General features: G+C 39.5%; 1 protein-coding gene across 1 annotated transcript; it reads left to right on the forward strand.

Moving 5' to 3' along the window:
• The first annotated feature begins 882 nt into the window (after positions 1-882).
• Positions 883-17,863, forward strand: pcyt2 (phosphate cytidylyltransferase 2, ethanolamine). The gene is made up of 12 exons (XM_028605871.1): positions 883-1,182; positions 5,463-5,551; positions 7,910-8,071; positions 8,230-8,381; positions 8,600-8,641; positions 8,781-8,919; positions 9,035-9,117; positions 12,783-12,860; positions 13,450-13,515; positions 14,990-15,055; positions 15,718-15,806; positions 15,948-17,863. The coding sequence occupies exons 1-12, from the start codon at positions 1,061-1,063 to the stop codon at positions 16,063-16,065; spliced, it is 1,206 nt and encodes a 401-aa protein (XP_028461672.1). The 5' UTR covers positions 883-1,060; the 3' UTR covers positions 16,066-17,863.
• The last annotated feature ends 767 nt before the right edge of the window (positions 17,864-18,630 follow it).

Consider the following 18,630-nt stretch of genomic DNA (forward strand, 5'->3'; position numbering starts at 1 on the left):
ACAGAACTCTAGCTTAACCTGTTACCTTTATTAGCCGTGTGATTATTATTTTTTTTTAGTTGTGCAAGTTTAATGGTTTGTTCCTGGGTTTGTTTTATTTGTGTCAGTTGTTTAACTTATTAAATAAAAAAAGATTTGACAATAATATAGACTGGCTGACTTTTGAATAGATATCTCTGAAACAAGGGACACTTAACATACAAAACTAACTATATTGAGTATTATTTAAGTATAACAGTCCAATTAAACACTGTGTCTGTGTGTTTAGCAATTAATTTATGTTATTGGACTTGTTCTAGGCAACTCATTCCCTAATATTAATTAACTTTCTAGCTGTGTGTGGTGGAGTAAGTGTTCAATTCCTAAGTCAAATGTAGCCATACCACAATGTAAACTACTCCATTACTAATTTAAGTGCTGAATTCAAGATTCCATCAGCAAGAACATAAATAATTTAATAAAGATGTTTTTCTTGAGTTAAAGTACTAATAAGTTCTCATGCAGCACAATGCTCATTGTCCTAGTTATATTATGCTTAATCTATAAAAGTTCAACATACATTTTTGAATCAATCGTGTTTTGTCTGTAAAATATTGAACTGAAAAAGAACTTAACCAGAGCTATCAAATAATTGGAAGTAGAGTAACAAACAACAAATTTTCCCTCTGAAATTTAGTGGAGTAAAAGTATATAGTAGCGAAAAATAGTGTACAACATCACGGATGTATAATAAAACGGTGTACACTACATTAGTTCAGTGCCTGAGTAAAGTACGTAGTTGCATTTCACATCAGTTTGTTTATATCAGAGACTCTGGTTCATAGGTTGTATCTGATCACGTGACAGGAGTGATTACGCCATCTTTACGTCAGCTCGAGAGGATTCGTTCGATGCGACGTAGTTTTGGAGGCGTTGGCTTGTTCACTGTTATCAGTCTGCTTTGGAGAACCTGAGACGAAGAAGAAGACGACCTTAATAATCTTTTGGAGTAACCGGAGTCAAATACTCTGAAACTGTTTTTTATTTCATTTACAACGTAAAGTAATTTGAACCTATCGAAATGATCAAAAACGGCCACCACGCCACCAGCGACCAGCAGGATGACGCCGGTCGTAAGCCGGGTGGTTCAGTGTGCAGCCCGGAGAAAAGGAAGCGCGTCGTCCGGCTGTGGTGTGACGGCTGGTGAGTCTCTGTGCCCGCCACTGACTTACTGTTGGTGCTGGTTTATTAAACTCCTTTCCACAGTTTGTTGTCCTGGCTTTACGCGATCATTATGCAACACATAAGGACCAATTGTGGGGAGGCATACTAATGCTAGCTAGATACTTAACTTAGCAGTTAGTAACGTAGCAACAGGAGTGTCAGTTGTAGCTAACGTAACGTTACTTTCTCTCAAAACCACCTAATTGTTATAACTGTAGTATTACATTCCGAAAAAAAATCTTCCATTTTTTTTTATCCATGCTAGCAGCCCAACCTGATTTAAATAATTCAGGGATTAAATATTTAAATTTTTTTTAAACTAATTGCATGACGTTAATGTTCGGCTGCTAACTTATCAGTTTTTATGGCACAGTGGCGTGGGGTAACGTTAGCTAAGGACCTCTCAATGCACAGCCTCATAGCCTCACAGTAAGGCTGTGAAGGTTATAAATGATATTTTGAAATGTGTTTGTGTGTGTATGAAATATACCCAGACAGAACTGAAACTATGTTTATTTAAAGGTTAGATAGGACATAAATGAATGAAAACATGTAAAGCGTTATGTTGCGTTATAACATAACGCTTGACATGTTATAACGTTATATGACTACACGTAACGCACTTTTCTCTTAGTATGGGGCTGCTCTGGATCGTCTTCAGTCAATCCAGATTGCTCCTGCAAGGCTACTCATTAGGTCAAACAGACGATCTCACATTACCCCGGTACTTAGCACCCTGTTGCGTTTGGTTGATCGGTATGCACCTGGTTTGCACTTTCAGTATTATCATGTAATACTGATTGTGTATCAAGTACTCAATCTGTATTGTCTTTCTTGTGTTTGCCCCTGTAAAGCACTTTGGGACTCATGTCTTGTCTGTGAAAAGCACTTTACAAATACATTTTTACTTACTTACTTATATGCATATCATGAGATTCTAGTTGTAAACACAGCCATATTTCCTACAGCTGAGCTGGAAAAAATGTTTGGGCATTTATTTTCTGTCTGTTTGTCACTCTGACACAAACATCTGACACTCAGAGCCAACTCATGAGTCAGACAGCCATATCTTCCTGTTGTTAATGTTATTTTAACCTCTGCTGTCAAAGACCATGATCCTCACATCACATGGTTAGCTGCAGCTCAGGAGACAACGGGCTCCGACTGTGCAATGCATAAATTCTCTCCTGGACTCAACACGCTGCACAAGGAAGTGGTCTCGTTGGTGATAGCTAGTTTGACATTTCCCGTCTCACGTGGTGGTTATAAATAACCAGCATAGTGAACATGTCATTCAGTGTGATGTAAAAGTGGCATGTTGTTGTGGTGAGCAGGGGTTCCCTCTTTTTTGGGGGTATATATAATATATATATATATATATATATATATATATATATATATATATATATATAATAATATAATAGTATTATTATATATTATTATAATATAATATATAATAATAATACTTAACGACAGATTAAATATAAGATAAGTGAGAGAAAGAAGAGCAGATGGGGGGAAAGCTCAAGATTAAATATTATGAGACTATTCATTTTGCAGCAGTTTAGTGTGTCAAAAACCCAAATAAATACCGCGCAGTCTGTACCAGTTAGTTGATTCAGGGAAACCGTGGTTGTTCATGACACAGTGTCAAGGCATCTGCAATATATTTATTTATAAAAAGAATACTTGAAGATGTTAACTGAGCCAGAGGATAGATCGTGTGATGCATCACATCAATCTAATACCTACTGCTTTCACTGACAAGACTGCTGGTTATGCGTCCAAAAGACATTGTCTATTGATTGTTTGATTGCTCTATTAACACATTTATAAACATGCAATATATGTACATTTTTCAGACATTTCAAAAGATCTTTTGTTAGCATTTTCTGATTGAGATAATTTAGTTTTTTGATAGCTGTAAAACGTAATCACACAGTACACTTAGGCATCACCTGTATTCACTTTGTGAGTAACCCTAACCCACTCTTGAAGCACTAAAACTGTGAAGTTGTTTTTCAAGAATGCTAAATTGTTCAAGAGCAAATCTGCATATACATCACTCTGAAGAAAATATATTTACAACTGTATAGTGTGTCCAGTGTTTCCCACAGGTTGAGAATTTACTTGTGGTGGTGGTTGGCGCAGGATGTGACGGCGCATAATGGCTGGGTTCAGTAATAATGGGTTCAGTTATAAACTGGTCAAACGAAGGTTAAAAGAATGACTACGTAACATCAGATAATTTATTTACATATTAAACAAATTAGACTAAAAGATGATGAAAATATTGCAACACCATGCTGCATCTGACACAATTTTAGGGTAGTTATTAGGGCTGCACGATATGAGGAAAATATGCGATATGCCCTAACGTTGTTGAATATCGCGATAATATTTTGTTATAGATTTTAAAATGTAGCCTACTCAGTTCTGCATTTCTGCTGCTTTCAGTATTTTGCTAAATACAACAAATTTCACGTTTAATTTTAAACAAATGACAAAAAAGTGTAGCCATGATGTGCTTTGTCAATTATATCCTTTCTTTTTTTTTTTTTGCCAAATGTTAAAGGTTCAGCAGATAAAATACCTGTAATGATGTACTATGGTCAATCCATACAGAAAGTTACATGTTATTATTAATCTCAACACTGTTCCCTCCTAACTCCTGTTAAATCATATAAGACTAGGGCTATCTAAAGTGAATTCTTATTATTAGCTCATTGTTCGTTTTTTTTAAGCGTATTCATTTATCCGTGTTTTGTGGATCCTAAACACGCTGTTCCGTACTATAATACATGACCTGTTGCACTCATTTAGATTTGTTTCAGCAGATTTCTGTCATTCAACAACTCTGAATTGTAGTTTAAAACTTTAACAGAAAAAAAAAAAAAAAAAGGGTTTTATTCGGGTTTGGGTCCATAAATGCAGTTAGCTAAGGCATACAGGCACGCATAACTGAAGGCTCGGTTATAGCAACAATTAGCGCTGATAAGCGGTTAGCTCCAGTTAATGCCGGTAAGCTCCAGTTAACGGCGGTTAACTAGCTCTGTTATAAAGATATGGAGCGAAGGAGACTGCCGCACAACCAGACTCTGATAAATTACCTTTGGGGAGCTTTGACAGCGGCGTGGTCGCGTTGTTTCTACGGTTTTACTAGTACAGTTATTCCCACGGCAAGTGGCAAGTGCAGTCACAGATGAGGTCTTTTAAGAAAGCGGTACAATCTGTTGCAAATAACCTACAGATACAGAAGTGTTAACAGAAAGCTCTAAAGATCAGAGAAATGGAAGTGTAAATAAAAAGGGACTGGTTTGAATCCCTGGATCAACTGGGAAAATGAGGACAAGGAAAGTGCCTGGGTACTTATTTCCCTTCCCTCAAAAACTTATCGATATTTACAAGTTATAGTTCCTCTAAGAGTTGTCAGAATAAGGGTCAATATAACTTATAGGCCGAACTAACTTCAGTCAGGTAAGTTATCTGAGATATCTTAAATTAGCACAAATGTGTAATGTGAACCCGCCCTTGCTAATACATTGTTTATTATTCATTACACTTTTCTTTGTATACCCTGGGTTCCTAACCACGAGCTGCTTTTGTGAAGCTACTCAGTCTGTGGTTGAACTGGACGGTCTTGAGATTTGAATATTTTGAAACTTTAGGAATGTGAAGCTGCAGGGTGCTTGAACAAAAGCAAGCAACATCCTAGTATTCAAGGATTATAATTCTTTTGTTTTTCTTTTTGTTAAAATTAGCTAAGACTGCTGAACTTGCATAGCTTCCTCATTAAAAAGGCAAGCCAGTACAAAACATGAACTGTAGAAGTTGCTTAATGGCAGAAAACAAATAAACATTGACACATTGTACACACAGTGTCTCTGACCTTTCCCCCAGTAACCTTGTTCTTGTTCACTCACCAGGTTTAAAAGGTCTGTCTTTTGGGCTATAACCTGTTTGATGGCCACACACACACGCACACTGCTCTAATCCGCAAGGTCACCATGAAAATAGATAAGCTAATGTTAAACAACAAAGCAAGGAGCGTTAGCAAGTAAAAGGCATTCTGTAAAGGTGGCTTTGAAAGACAATGACTCTGTGGGGTGCTAATTTTTAAGGCCACACCCTGTATTGTTGTATCTGTGTTTATCTGTTTATTCAATGTCTGTTTTGTCCTTTTTTGTTCACACACTTACAATATCTATTGTTTTGAATGCTGGTGATGACATTGTCCTCTCTTCTCTCTGTGTCCACAGTTATGACATGGTTCACTACGGTCACTCCAACCAGCTGCGGCAGGCCAAAGCCATGGGAGATTACCTCATAGTTGGAGTGCACACAGATGGTAAGACACATTCACACATTCTGATATCGATGTATCTGTTAAACCTTTTTGTGATCAACAGTTTTTACACTGATTGAATACTCAGTTCTGACTGACCAGTCTGGTACTGTACAATCAAGTCCAGTTATTGTTTATTTCTAATCAAATCAAAATCTACACAGGTTTGTGGTATAAGGCCACAAAAACAGTTTTCCTTTGTTAGTGAAGACTGAGCTAACCTGGGTTAGTATCACAACATTATTTTCCAGTATTACTTGTAAGCTTCTCAGACAGTGTGAAATCTGTGGTTACTTTTAAGAGGCTGAACAGCAGTCAGATGTAAATGTTTACATTTCTAAGGTGAACTGTACAGTATAATACAGACATGGATGCCAGCTACAAATGTTTATATGGCTGCAGTCTTGAGGATCTGTTTACTTTGCTTGAAGGAAACTGATTTTACATCAAGATTTTACACTTAACACTTCATTCATTTGTCCAATTAAACGTACAATATGTAATTTTCTACCGCTAGGGGTCTCTCAATTGAAACCATGGATGTAAACGTGGACTTTTGATGACGTCGTGAAGTTGCGTCGTCAATCGATCGTGGGAGTTGTTGTCTTCATTGTTAACCACCATTGCCGATGAAAATGTATCTGTTCATAGACAAGTTCATGTATTAAAGTTCTATTCATGTACACGTTTAGTAACGCTTATTCATGTCACGTTATTCTAATTAAATAGCTGAAGTTTTTCCCACATAAATACTTAGATTCTATTTGTGGTGGTAGCTGACCGGTTAGCAAGCAAGCAAGCTAACATCAGCCAGCAGTTAGAACCACAATATTACACTATAGGAGGGAAAGGGGTTTGTTGTAATGTAACTCCTCGCCGCTGGGAGATTTACATCGCGTTATATCCTTATACCTTATTACCTTATATCCGTACGTTTTAGCCACAAAGTATTAGCATGAGCTACTTGTCAATGTAGCACATTGTAGTAAGCTGAAACGATATTGAAATATATATCAATAAATGATGTCTCTGCTGTATTACTCTGTTGCAAACTGGCATGTAATTAATGAAACAATGATGCTGTGGCTAAACAAAACGTATGTATCACTGTTACTGAGTATATGTCTGTGACATTGTATGATTTACAATTACTCTTGAACGCATCATTTGGTGTTTCCTGTGTTTTGACGGAAGTTAAAGCAGCTAGAGCTGTGAAAGACCACTGTCTATGAGAAGTTTGGTTCAATTGAGTTACTCTTCCAGAGAGAGGATCTGCATTTAATGGTCTGTATTGAGGAGTACGGCAGCAAAGTAAAAGCATGCCCTATGCCTGCTCATTTTTTCACGTGTTCCATTTCTTATTTGTCTCTTAATGTATGGTTGCTTTTGGTGGCTATAGTAAATGCCCGTAAAAAGTTGCAGTCCTTATCAGTTCAATCATCCTGCTATTGATTTATCAAAGTTGGGAGCAACCAGCAACTGTGTTGCAGTAGCTGTTTCTATGATGAACATTTTATTAGAGCTCTGATGCTGATTTATCAGTATGATGATGCACATTATTAAGTTATTACCGTTATTTGCATTCTTCACAAACAATCACTGACCCGGAAGATTTTTACTTTGTTGGTCTGGAAGCTGATTTATCAACATTGATTACATCTTTTTTTTTTTTTTTTTTTTTTTTTTTAACGGCCAAACTCGGACAGCTTTTGTTATGAAATATTCTTATGAAGACACAATAAAAGACAAATACCACCACATTCTGATCTGTCACCATGACTATTGTAACAGTAGCATGGCCAGATGATCCCTGTGCTGGCAGTCCTCCATGCTGTACATTATGTTATAAAACTGGTCAGATATTTGCTAAAAGTCAGGTACAAGGTTATCACAAGCATTAGATGTTAATCTACACAACATGACACATGGTCGAAGTTGGCTGAGTTGAATCCATAAATGTTGCACTCTATGGGAGTACAGTCTTGCACTTATCTTTAGGTTAAGCTCCCAGATTATCCCAGCAGGCAGAAATCCCATTTACAGCACATGTCTTCGGTGGTTTTGAATGTTATGGTGTCGAGTTGAATTCTGATGAACTAACTCACCTGCAGACGACATTAGAAGTTTTCTGTGTGTAGTTCTGATGACTTCTCCAGCACACTCTGGCCGGAGGTTTTAGAAAGAATCGTATTCAGAGTCGAATTCTCCGTTTGCGTGTAAACGCAGGGCACAAACGAAGGGAAATGTCTCTGTTTTTCAAAATAACCATGTACGTGGTTGTAAACGTGGTATAAGAGTCAATACAGATGTAAGTGATGTGCCAATAATTAACAAAAGATTACCTCCCATCCTTTCTCAAAGCTGAGATTTCCAAGCACAAAGGTCCTCCGGTCTTCACTCAGGAAGAACGCTACAAGATGGTACGGGCCATCAAGTGGGTGGATGAGATGGTTGAAGGAGCGCCTTACGTCACCACCCTGGAGACTCTGGACAAGTACAACTGTGACTTTTGTGTGCACGGAGGTGAGTCAGTTGAGGTTCTGCTCTTTGAATTTCTTGTCCTTAACACACAGAGATTTATGTTATCATTCTATTTGAAGAGACCTACTCAGTGATGCACATGATGTGAACAAGCCTCCAGGTTCCATGATGAACTAATGTATTTGTTTATGTTTCACCAGATGACATCACGCTGACAGTAGATGGTAAGGACACATATGAAGAGGTGAAGCGTGAAGGCCGTTACCGGGAATGTAAACGCACACAGGGCGTCTCCACCACTGACCTGGTGGGACGAATGCTTCTCATGACCAAAGCCCATCATAGCAACATGGTGAGTTAAGATGCGTTTATACTTAATGCAGTAGGTTTTATAGTTAATGTTTAGCGTGGGATTTCACCCATTGATATGGTGGCTGTGTGAGTAGGCTTCTTAGCTACACTGTCCCCCCTTAACGCACAACTATAAATCCCCCTTTAGTGTCTGTTTGTGGGTGTACTCATTATTTAGTGTATGAGCAATGGTTTGTTTGTTTGTTTGTATTTCTGCAGGATAACCCAGATTATCAGCAGCATACAGACAACTTTGGAAAAGTGAGTAGCATGGGTTTTATTTTAGTAAAACCTTGTTGTGTAAATCTTTTAGCAGTAGAACATCTTTCCCAAAGTGAGACACCAATTAGCGTTTATTACATTTTCCCAGTGTAACAGTTGTCTTTTATTGTTTTTCCAGGGCCCTAAAGGCCACAGTCCATGGACAGGAGTGTCACAATTCCTTCAGACTTCCCAGAAGATCATTCAGTTTGCTTCAGGAAAGGAACCTCAGCCCGGAGACACCATCATCTATGTGGCCGGGGCATTCGACCTCTTCCGTATCCTTATTGTACAGAAATAACCACAATTGAGTTGCGAGCACTGTTAGTAATCATTTCTGTGGTGTATGTTGTTGTTGTTGTTGTTGTTGCCTTGACCAAAAATGTCTTGCAGACATTGGCCATGTTGACTTCTTAGAGATGGTCTATAAGCAGGCGGAGAGGCCCTACGTCATCGTTGGTCTGCACTTTGACCAGGTACACCTTATGCAGACATGCACTCGCACACACATCTCAGCAAAGCATTCACAAGACGGTAATAAATTGACCCCTCCCTGGGGCCCGTTTCAGGAAGGAGGTTTAACAAACTCTGAGTCTAACCTTGAACTCTGAGTTGATTTACCCTGAGATGGGAAACTGAGTTTTCGGTTCCAGAACAGCTGATTTGAGTTGGTTCAATCCACTCAGAGTAGGTTCACGCAGAGTTAAGCGCATGCACTACACTATAAAAAGGCACAATGAATGGAGCAATGATACTACGATTCACCATGGTAACAACCATAAACAAACTGGTCGGAGGAAATACTCATGCGCACATACAGCGAGTTTGAACATGTATTTCCTAATAAAAGCAACACAGCAGCTGCTGCAAAAGCGAGAGAATTGCTGCTGGAGTCAATACGTAAGCTCTAATATAGTGTATTAATTTCATATTTAGTCATAAGTATAGCCTGATATTACTGGTGAAATGGTATTGAAACTATAATCTATTTCATTTAGGTGCAATCCTGTGGGCGAAAAAGTCCTAGGCTTACTAATCACTTTCTGAGGCTGCAGCACCATCATTAACAGAATTAGAATTCATAATCTTTTATTTCAAAGGGTTTACATCATTAGCTGCTTTCCGACCAAGTAGTTACAGGAACGTAGTTATAGGAAAAGTCCACTTCTAAGCAGTTCTGCTAACTACTCTCCCCCAAAACCGTTTTTCCGTTCCCATTTGCATTCACACTGGCCAAGTGGCCATAGGGACTATAGGAGGGGTAAGGGAGTTATGCAAGCACGGCAACGGTCTTTATAGCGTTAAAATCAGAAAACAAATACACCCAAAAAGTATGAACTAAATACTAAATCTAATGTATATCGCATATTTGTCATAATTTAAACAAGTCTTCCAAAGAGATACGGGTATCTCGCTCTCCCCCGCCTCTGCCGGCTGCGTTGTGTGTGTGTGTGTGTGTGTGTGTGTGTGTGTGTGTGTCGGCCGGACAGCGATGTTGTCAAGCCCGCAGGGCACGCTTGTGGAGATTAACTCCGAAAAGACAGTTAACCACAGGTTCCCATTAATCTTATGATGGACATGTGTTGTGATATTTAAACAAACGAACCATCAACGGCGAAATAAAAGCCTCTTATTTACGAGAGTGGTCTGAGAGACCTCCAGCCTAGACAGCGGGGTCTCTGAGCAGGACTGTCCGAGCGACGAGCTTGCGGCTGGGGCAGGCGCCTGCTGGCTGTCGCCTCACTTCCTGGAGCTTCTCACCTCCGAAAACTTTGAAGCAAATTGTCAATTTGGCATAAATTTGCGCAAGACTGCCTATATTCGAAATGTTAACAGTTCATTTCTCACCTACAACGTTGTCAGAAGTGAATTTAGTGATGAATAAGATGGCGAAAATTGTCACGTTGTTGGTCTGTCTGTAACGGAAACCCGACCTTCGTTGATCTAGGACCCTATGCTGAAAAGGGAACAGCGAAAAGACCCTGCCCTGAAGTAGGAGCCAGAGGAACTTAAAAATCCCCAAATTGGTCCAGTCGGAACACGAGAAAAAAAGGGTTCTAGGAATTTTATGTTCTAGGAACTGCAAAAATCCCTCCGGTCGGAAAGCGGCTATTCACCTGCAATCCTGTGGAACTCCTTTTTAATGGCTCTTACACTACAAAAACGTTTAAAACACGTTTCAGAGCGAGTCACACTCTTCTGACGGCTCTGTATACAGAGGCTTTACTAATATGCTCATATGCGCATCAGTAATGTAAAGAAAACTGCCGTTTGCAAAAAACTTAATGCGACACATATAATCTGCTGGGATGTAGAGCATAGATGGGTGACGTTAGTGCTGTGAGGACGGAGAAGGTTATTTAGGCTACATAACTGATGGACTGGGAAGAAATACGATACCGCTCAAATAGGTAGGCTAGTAACTGGAGATGAAAATGCATCTATAGCCGGGGCCTCAATATCATCTCCCGACGTATGTTTAACTCCCTGCAAAGTAATACAGCTTCTTCATCAACGGGATCGTTGACAAAAGGAAATGCCATGTTTTGAGCAAAGAAAAACGTTTTATAGTCTGCCTAAAACGGTTAATAAACCAACCCTGTTATTTTTTATTCATGCAGATAACAAACTGCGCTAAAATGCTCCTGATACAGACTGAATGAATGAATGAGGAAATGACAGAGTGCTGTGTCAGAGGGAGGAGACTGAGACAAACTCGAGGTTTCTTGAAGAAAACCTGCTCCCGACCAGGTTAGGTTCACAGAGGTTCTGAAACGGGCTGGAGTCCCCCCCTCAGGTTGGATTAACCTCCATTTCTGAAACAGAAAACCCAGAGTTTCCCTCATCTCAGGATTAACAAACTCAGAGTTTTCACTAAACCTGCTTTCTGAAACGGACCCCTGATGTGTCAGCAGTTTTCAATAGAAACATTTGAAACAAGTTAAAGTTACTATAGGTAACTTTTTAATGTTTCTGAAACAGCATAATTTTGCATCTAATGATCATAAATTACCTGTAACAGCAAACAAGACTAACGGTGAAAAACCCTATTTTGATATAGTTTTTATTAATGCCTTTGCCCGGGTCCGATTTTTCCCGCAAAATGACAAATAGATTTTTCGGCAGGTAGACCGGCTCTACAGTAATACATTCTTTTTTTAAGATCACATTTTTATTGTTTTTTTTATATAATGAACATACAGAACAGAAACACAATTGAACAAGAACAACAACCCTCTCCCACCCTCTGCGGTCTCGAGAAAAAAGAAAAAAGAAAATCAGGAATCACACCTTGCCCAGTCGTTCTCCTCTACTTCTTGTGATGCTGAGGTCATTAGGACCGATACTTGTGCTGCTGCGTTTCTCCACAGGTCTAAAGTCGATGATTTGGCTTTGTTGATCCTTGCTGTAGAGAGCTCCAGCATAACTATGTCCAGAAAATACTCCAACCACTGTTTTATACAAAGCGAGTGGGGGGCCAGGAGCCAGCGCTTAGCTATCATTTTCTTGCTTGCGGTTGATCCAGCTAGCCAGATTTTCTTCTGTCTCCCAAGCAGATGTAATTTAGAGTCGTCATTAAGTAACAAAACAATCGGGTCAGTAGGGATTCAACATCCTATCACATCAGATATTATTGATGTTGTCCGGTCTGTGCCATTTTGTCAATGCCCTTTGCACGTGTGTCAGCATTGTTGTTGTCTGCCAAAGCTGTGATACATTTACTTTATATCCAGTTTTAAGCCACAGTTTTACAATACACCTTTTTAGATCTTGGTCATTTTTCTTCGCCGACGTACTGAAAAGCGTTGGAGAAACACAGATTTTTGACATGAAACTGCTTTATTCTATGTTTTTACCTGTTTTAATCACCTGGTCCATTTGTTTTGGAGAGGAGGAGATTCGGCTCCCAGCATAAACCTCCTAAACGACAAACACTAAAGGAATCCTAACTGGGAGAAACTGACTGCAATGACGGCATTGCTCGGCCTTTTGTTATTGTTTTGATTGAGAGACCCCTAGCGGCAGAAAATGACATATTGTACATTTAGCACAAGTCATGTCCTTTTGGTTCAAGTGAGTTGGCTAAATATCTAAAAGGTAAAAATGTAAAAGTAATAAATGATCTCTTCATTCTCTTCAGGAAGTGAATCGGTACAAGGGGAAGAACTATCCAATCATGAACATCCATGAGAGGACACTGAGTGTCCTGGCCTGTCGGGTGAGTTTACACACACACACACACACACACACACACACACACACACACACACACACACACACACACACACACACACACACACACACACACACACAGAGCTCCAAATGTTCAGCACAGTGGGATGAATTTCTAGTCTGAGTCCTTACAGTGCTGCAGGGTGATCTTGGCTCTGTTCCCTCGATTCCTGCTGGTCCGCTATCTAGTCTAGAACAATGAGTCTCTGTGACCCCATCTGCACTGTGTGCGTTTGTGTTGAAGTTGAACCAACTTATGAGAACATTACACAAACAAACATGTTACACAATCCTAAAACCGCTAAATTGCTGTGCTCCATCGTCAGTTTTACTCAATGCCTGATGATGACGGTACTCAATTTGCCAGAATTGAAGCAGTGAACAGTAAAAGCACCCTCACCCTTGAGCTGTGTTGTCTCCAAAAGATACGTGTCAATTCAACTTTGACATTTAAACAAAAATGCACTGAACGCGCAACTGATGTGAGGCATTGGCATGAAAGGTTTAATCATTACAAAAATTCTCTTATGACTATGAACCTCTCTTTTGCTATCCTCTTGACTGTCTCTCTATAGTATGTGTCGGAGGTGGTGATTGGTGCTCCCTATGCAGTGGGCAAAGACCTGCTGGATCATTTTAAGGTGAGTTGCCTTTGAAGGACTTTTCGTCAGATTATGTGTTTTTTTATATTATTTATTTAGACCTTTTTTTTTTTAACCACCTTCATTTAAAAAAACTAAAGAGAGTCTTGGCCAAGATAGAAGCTTAATTATTTTACACAAACTATAACTAATTATGAAAACATTTGCAATGTTTGTAACTTTTTGTTCATTTAAGGTGGCAAGTGTCTGTAATTTTAGAATTTCCCACATGAGAACTTTTTTTTTGTGAAGGCTGTACTTTGACATTGATGGTGAAGGCTGAGAAAATATGAGAAATATATGATTGAAGCTTCTAAGAGATACCCTTATTAATCAAGAAAAAGTGCGGCCAGCATATTTTCTTAAATATAAGTCAATGATGTGTAAATTACACTACAGTTAAATTATTAGTAATTTTAGGGCACAATTCTAAGCAAAGTCCAACCTATGCAGCTAACTGGTAGAGGCATTAGTGCATCTTCAAAAATATAATGCTGTACCAGCAATGGCTGGCTACAAATGTGGAGTACATTACTTTAGTTTGAAAACTAGTTTCAGCTCACAAAGTTTTGACAGAATTACATTAAATACAGATTAAAGATTACTTAACTTACTTTATACTTTATTAGTCCCATCACTGGGAAATTTGTCTTGGACACCGTGCATAGTCTAGTCATGCAAAGCAACATGATCAAAGTACATAAAAACACATGATCAAATACGTAAAAACACAATAATAATAGATCATTCACACAATACAGCATCCATTAAAAAAAAAAAAAAAACAGCACAAGAAGGCAGTTCACAGTATTTCATTTCTATTTAGCGCCTTGATTGCATTAGGAACAAAGGAGTTTTTTAGTCGATTAGACCTGCACATCAAGACCCTGTACCTCCTTCCCGAAGGTAATAATTTAAAATTGTCATTCAAGATATGTGTATCGTCTCTCACAATTTTCTTGGCATGATTTAGAATAAAGCCTTTGACTTTGTAGGCCAGAACAACAGATCATTGTTTGGTTGCGGCATTTGTTAGATCCCCCCAAGATAATTTCTCTACACTGTGAATTACAAAAAAGAACCAATACTGAACCATAGGGCACCCCCTAGTGGACAGTTGAAATATCAGAAGAAAAAAACGTCCATTTGAACAGAATTTGAATCTGTCAAAGCCTGTAGGAAGTTAACAAATCATTATCACAGCCTTTTTCTTTACATGTTGTGATCCACACGTTTGAAAAGCTTGACAGCTAAAAAAAAATTAATAACAGGTTTGCCTTGGCAAAACTGAGACTAAGAGTAGACACAAGTTTACATGCAAAGTAATAAGGACCGTCTGCCAGCATGGGGCTATTCAGTGACAGGCACTGTTACTTCTCAGTGAACATAATGCTGATGAAATCCTAGAAGAATGTAATTTATATCTTTACACATGATGAGTGGTTTAACCAGATGTGTTTGTATAACTGTGCAGGTGGACCTGGTGTGTCATGGCAAGACAGAGGTGTTTCCAGACAAGGATATGTCAGACCCCTACGCTGTGAGTACAGGGTCCTCTTGTCTCTGATCAGAGTGCAGTATTCTTGAAGATAAGCATACAAAATGGACCCCCAATATTCCTTATGATCTCTGCTCTGGATGCTCAACTCTGCCACTGTTCACTCTGTGATGCCTTCAGCTGGTCCGTTATCTTCTTATACTGGGAAACCTTGTTCTACATATATCACTTATCGAGTGTGTTTCTCTGTAGCCTTCACAAACACACAAAGCAATGAGCAGAGGAGAAATAATGCAGACATTCAGATGCTCTTAATTAGTGCATTAGTGCACTTGTTAGAAAGCTAGATGTCATCAAAAATTGGAAAAACTAGTCACTGATACAACTTACATTGTTGCTTGAGACCTATTCAGAAGAGTCTACATTATTGGTTCAAATCTGACAAAATGATCGGATTGATGCGCGTTATTGCTCCATTCAGGTATTACAAAACTATCCCAGTTAGCCTCTGGGGGGCACTCTAGTGTTACATGTCTCTGTGTTGAACATTATATCTCAAACGTTCACAAGGGTGTGTGTTAATATTCCATTCTGACTTTTTAATATTGCTCTAGTTAGGGTGGACCTCCTCACACAGGGGATAACAGGGGAACTTTGGCCTCACGTCTGTTGGTTTGATATAACCATTTGTGTTCTGCCCTCAGGAGCCAAAGAAGAGGGGGCTATTCAGGACCATCGATAGTGGGAACAATCTCACCACCGATGACATTGTCCAGAGAATCATTGAAAACAGGTCAGCGACTCCTCGTTCTTAACTGGCACTTCCTTATCGTCTTTATCTGCATTTCATTTCTCCCTGTATAGGTCATTTTGAGTCTTTACCATTTGTATGTTTTTATCTCAAGTTTGTTCATGTGACCTTGCGTGTTCCCAGGCTGCAGTTTGAAGCCAGGAACCAGAAGAAGGAAGCCAAGGAGATGGCAGTGATCGAGGCGATGAAGAGGAAAGAGCAGCAGGAGTTGAGTGAAGGTGCAGACCAGGAAGCTCACTAGTGAAACCTCAGGCCTGGTTCTGTGTCTTCTTTACTCATCCTGGTACACTCAGCTTTAAAAGGATGGACTTAACTGACCCAGACGGACGGTCCATGTTGTCCTAAACTGGACAGTCCACTGGATGCGGAATCCTGCTTTAAATATTTGGTGATGCAGTATATCTTGCATGCTGCTGGGTTAGCTTCTCTTAGCCTTCATCTATACAGACTGCTCCAGCCTAATGCGATTAGAATCGATTTGCCTGGACACGAACACAAAGAATACCAACTCATACTACAATTTAACCTGCTAAATCCCTCTCAACCTCTCTTCCTCCACAGAGAACTTTTTAATGTCGTCTTCTGTCATGTATTGTTTGTTTTTTTGTCCATGAAATCACACACTACATGCTCCTGTATAGGTGTAGAAATGGTATATCAAGTTTTTAATGAGCCATAACTTAAAATGTTAATGACGTTGTCAGTTATGTTTTTAGTTTAAACCATATGAGTATTTATTTATGTGGTCTGTTTTTTAATACATTGAGAAAACATTGATATTTTTTAATTTCTAGAAGTCACTATGTTTTTGTCCATCGTGAAAATTATTATTACTGCGTTTAATGATCTGTGGAGTAGTCTTTTAATTTTAACTGTGGATTTTAACTACCCGATTTTGCCGTGGGTGCGTGCATGTGGGCAGGTGTGTGTGTGTGTGTGTGTGTGTGTGTGTGTGTGTGTGTGTGTGTGTGTGTGTGTGTGTGTGTGTGTCTTAGGCTTCTTCAGGAACACATTTCAGACTGAATACCAGTTAATTTGGGATGGCTTGTCCAATCGGGGGACTAAAGTCATGTCCCAAATCAGGAAAAAGCTCTTCATGGGTCAGTGGGTAAGGTTAGTTTTAGGTTAGTCTTGCATTGCTAGACCTATCTCCACAGCGCTGTGTCAGCACTGGAGTATGGTCTGGCTAAAGCGCTTATCTATTCTAGGATAGGGGGTAAAGATGCTCTGGCTTGTTTGTTTTTCTTTAAACCAATCACAACCGTCTTGGGCGGCGCTAAATCTTGGATGCAGCGACGGTGCCCTTGCAAAAAAAATATATAGCGGAGGGAGGTAGCAAAAGGGGAGGGACATCATAGGCCGGATATCAGGCTTTATTCCAGCAATGTACAGACTAGGGTTAGGTTAAGGTAAGGCAAGTAGTGGTTAGGGTAAGTCTCCAGAAAATGAATGTATGTCTATAATGTACCCAAAAGTGACCTAAGTAAATGTGTGTGTGTGTGTGTGTGTGTGTGTGTGTGCGCACGCGAAAGAGTGAGGTTTGTGAGTAAGCGTTTGCGCTGTGAATGATGTGAAATGCTGTGCCTCAGAGCTATAACAAAAGACTGTAATAAAAATAGGCTATAACTAATGTAAGGGCTGTGATTTGTATCAGAAAGTCCAAACTGTGTTGCTAAAGTTGTCCTTCTCTCCCCTGTCTACTTTCAAGAAATGTGTTTTCCATGTCCTCTGTTCTCCTTCTTTAAAAGAATCCAAGAACTTAAACATTTGGGACCCAGTCCTTCAAACCGCTTTTGCAAACATTTTTAGATCGTATCGAGGTTATAATCTGTTGCTTTTCTTGTTGTTGTATTAGGGGGCATTTTACAGTGTGTGTTTTTAAAGTGTGTCTGTGGGGTGGAAGGTGTGATGGTGGCAGGCTGAGAAATAAATAAGTTTCTAAATATTTGATGGTAGGAATGTTCACAACCTTTCAATCACTCTATTGCAATGTGTAAATTTCCCTGTTAATAAATAAATTAGTAATGTTGCAAAGTTTCCATCTGATGTCTGTTTTACAGCAGTAGCGTGATGTGTGCAGCCTGATGAGATCTTTGTTGGATCAGCAAATAGTCACAGCTCACTGAGTCTGTGAAATGAGGCCACAGTCGCTCAGAAACTGCTAAATCCAACCAGTCCCGTCCCATTCACGCTGCTCTCAGATTTGAACAAAAACTGCAAACCGTCACCTCATTACAAACACAAAGAGCCTTTAATCCTCCAGCGTAAACGCCCGGAGGAGCTTCTGCAGGAAGGATTGTATCACTCAGCTGAGGGACATAGCAGACAACAAGCTCAACATTTATTTTACACAGGGGCCTCTCAATGAAAATTGAGCGGAAGTACTAGGAAGGGCAGAGCCAGGCTATTTCAAGGGCCCAGAGGAGACCCATTTGCCAACCACTGAAATAGGTGGAAATAGCTAAGAGTGTTTTGTTTTTTGTCTTTTCTTGAGCCAGCAAGCTGTGGGTTTGGACATTAAGACGTCATAATGAAATTTAAATATTTTGGTGAGGATTACCTAAATGCAGTGGCTCCAAAACTGGAAGGAGTCCCAGTATTAAGGTAAAGACTCAGTAGAGGGGGGCTTTTTGTTTTATAATGCAATAGCCTAATTGAAAAAATGTACTCTGTTACTTTGGACCACTGTCCCTCCAACATGGAATTATTTTATTTTTCTCAGCATGCACAGGTGAGATTGCGCATTGAGCAGTTTTGTCCCCCTCCCTCCCCCCCTGGCACGTCACTTCCCAGGGAAGTCCAAAAC

Source organism: Perca flavescens, chromosome 2 (genome assembly GCF_004354835.1).
Source record: "Perca flavescens isolate YP-PL-M2 chromosome 2, PFLA_1.0, whole genome shotgun sequence".
Lineage (NCBI taxonomy): Eukaryota > Metazoa > Chordata > Actinopteri > Perciformes > Percidae > Perca > Perca flavescens.

Coding starts and splice junctions, on each gene's coding strand:
- pcyt2 (XM_028605871.1), top strand. CDS start 1,061: ATGATCAAAAACGGCCACCACGCCACCAGCGACCAGCAGGATGACGCC. Junction 8,382..8,599: donor AAGCCCATCATAGCAACATG/GTGAGTTAAGAT, acceptor GTATTTCTGCAG/GATAACCCAGATTATCAGCA. Junction 12,861..13,449: donor TGAGTGTCCTGGCCTGTCGG/GTGAGTTTACAC, acceptor GTCTCTCTATAG/TATGTGTCGGAGGTGGTGAT.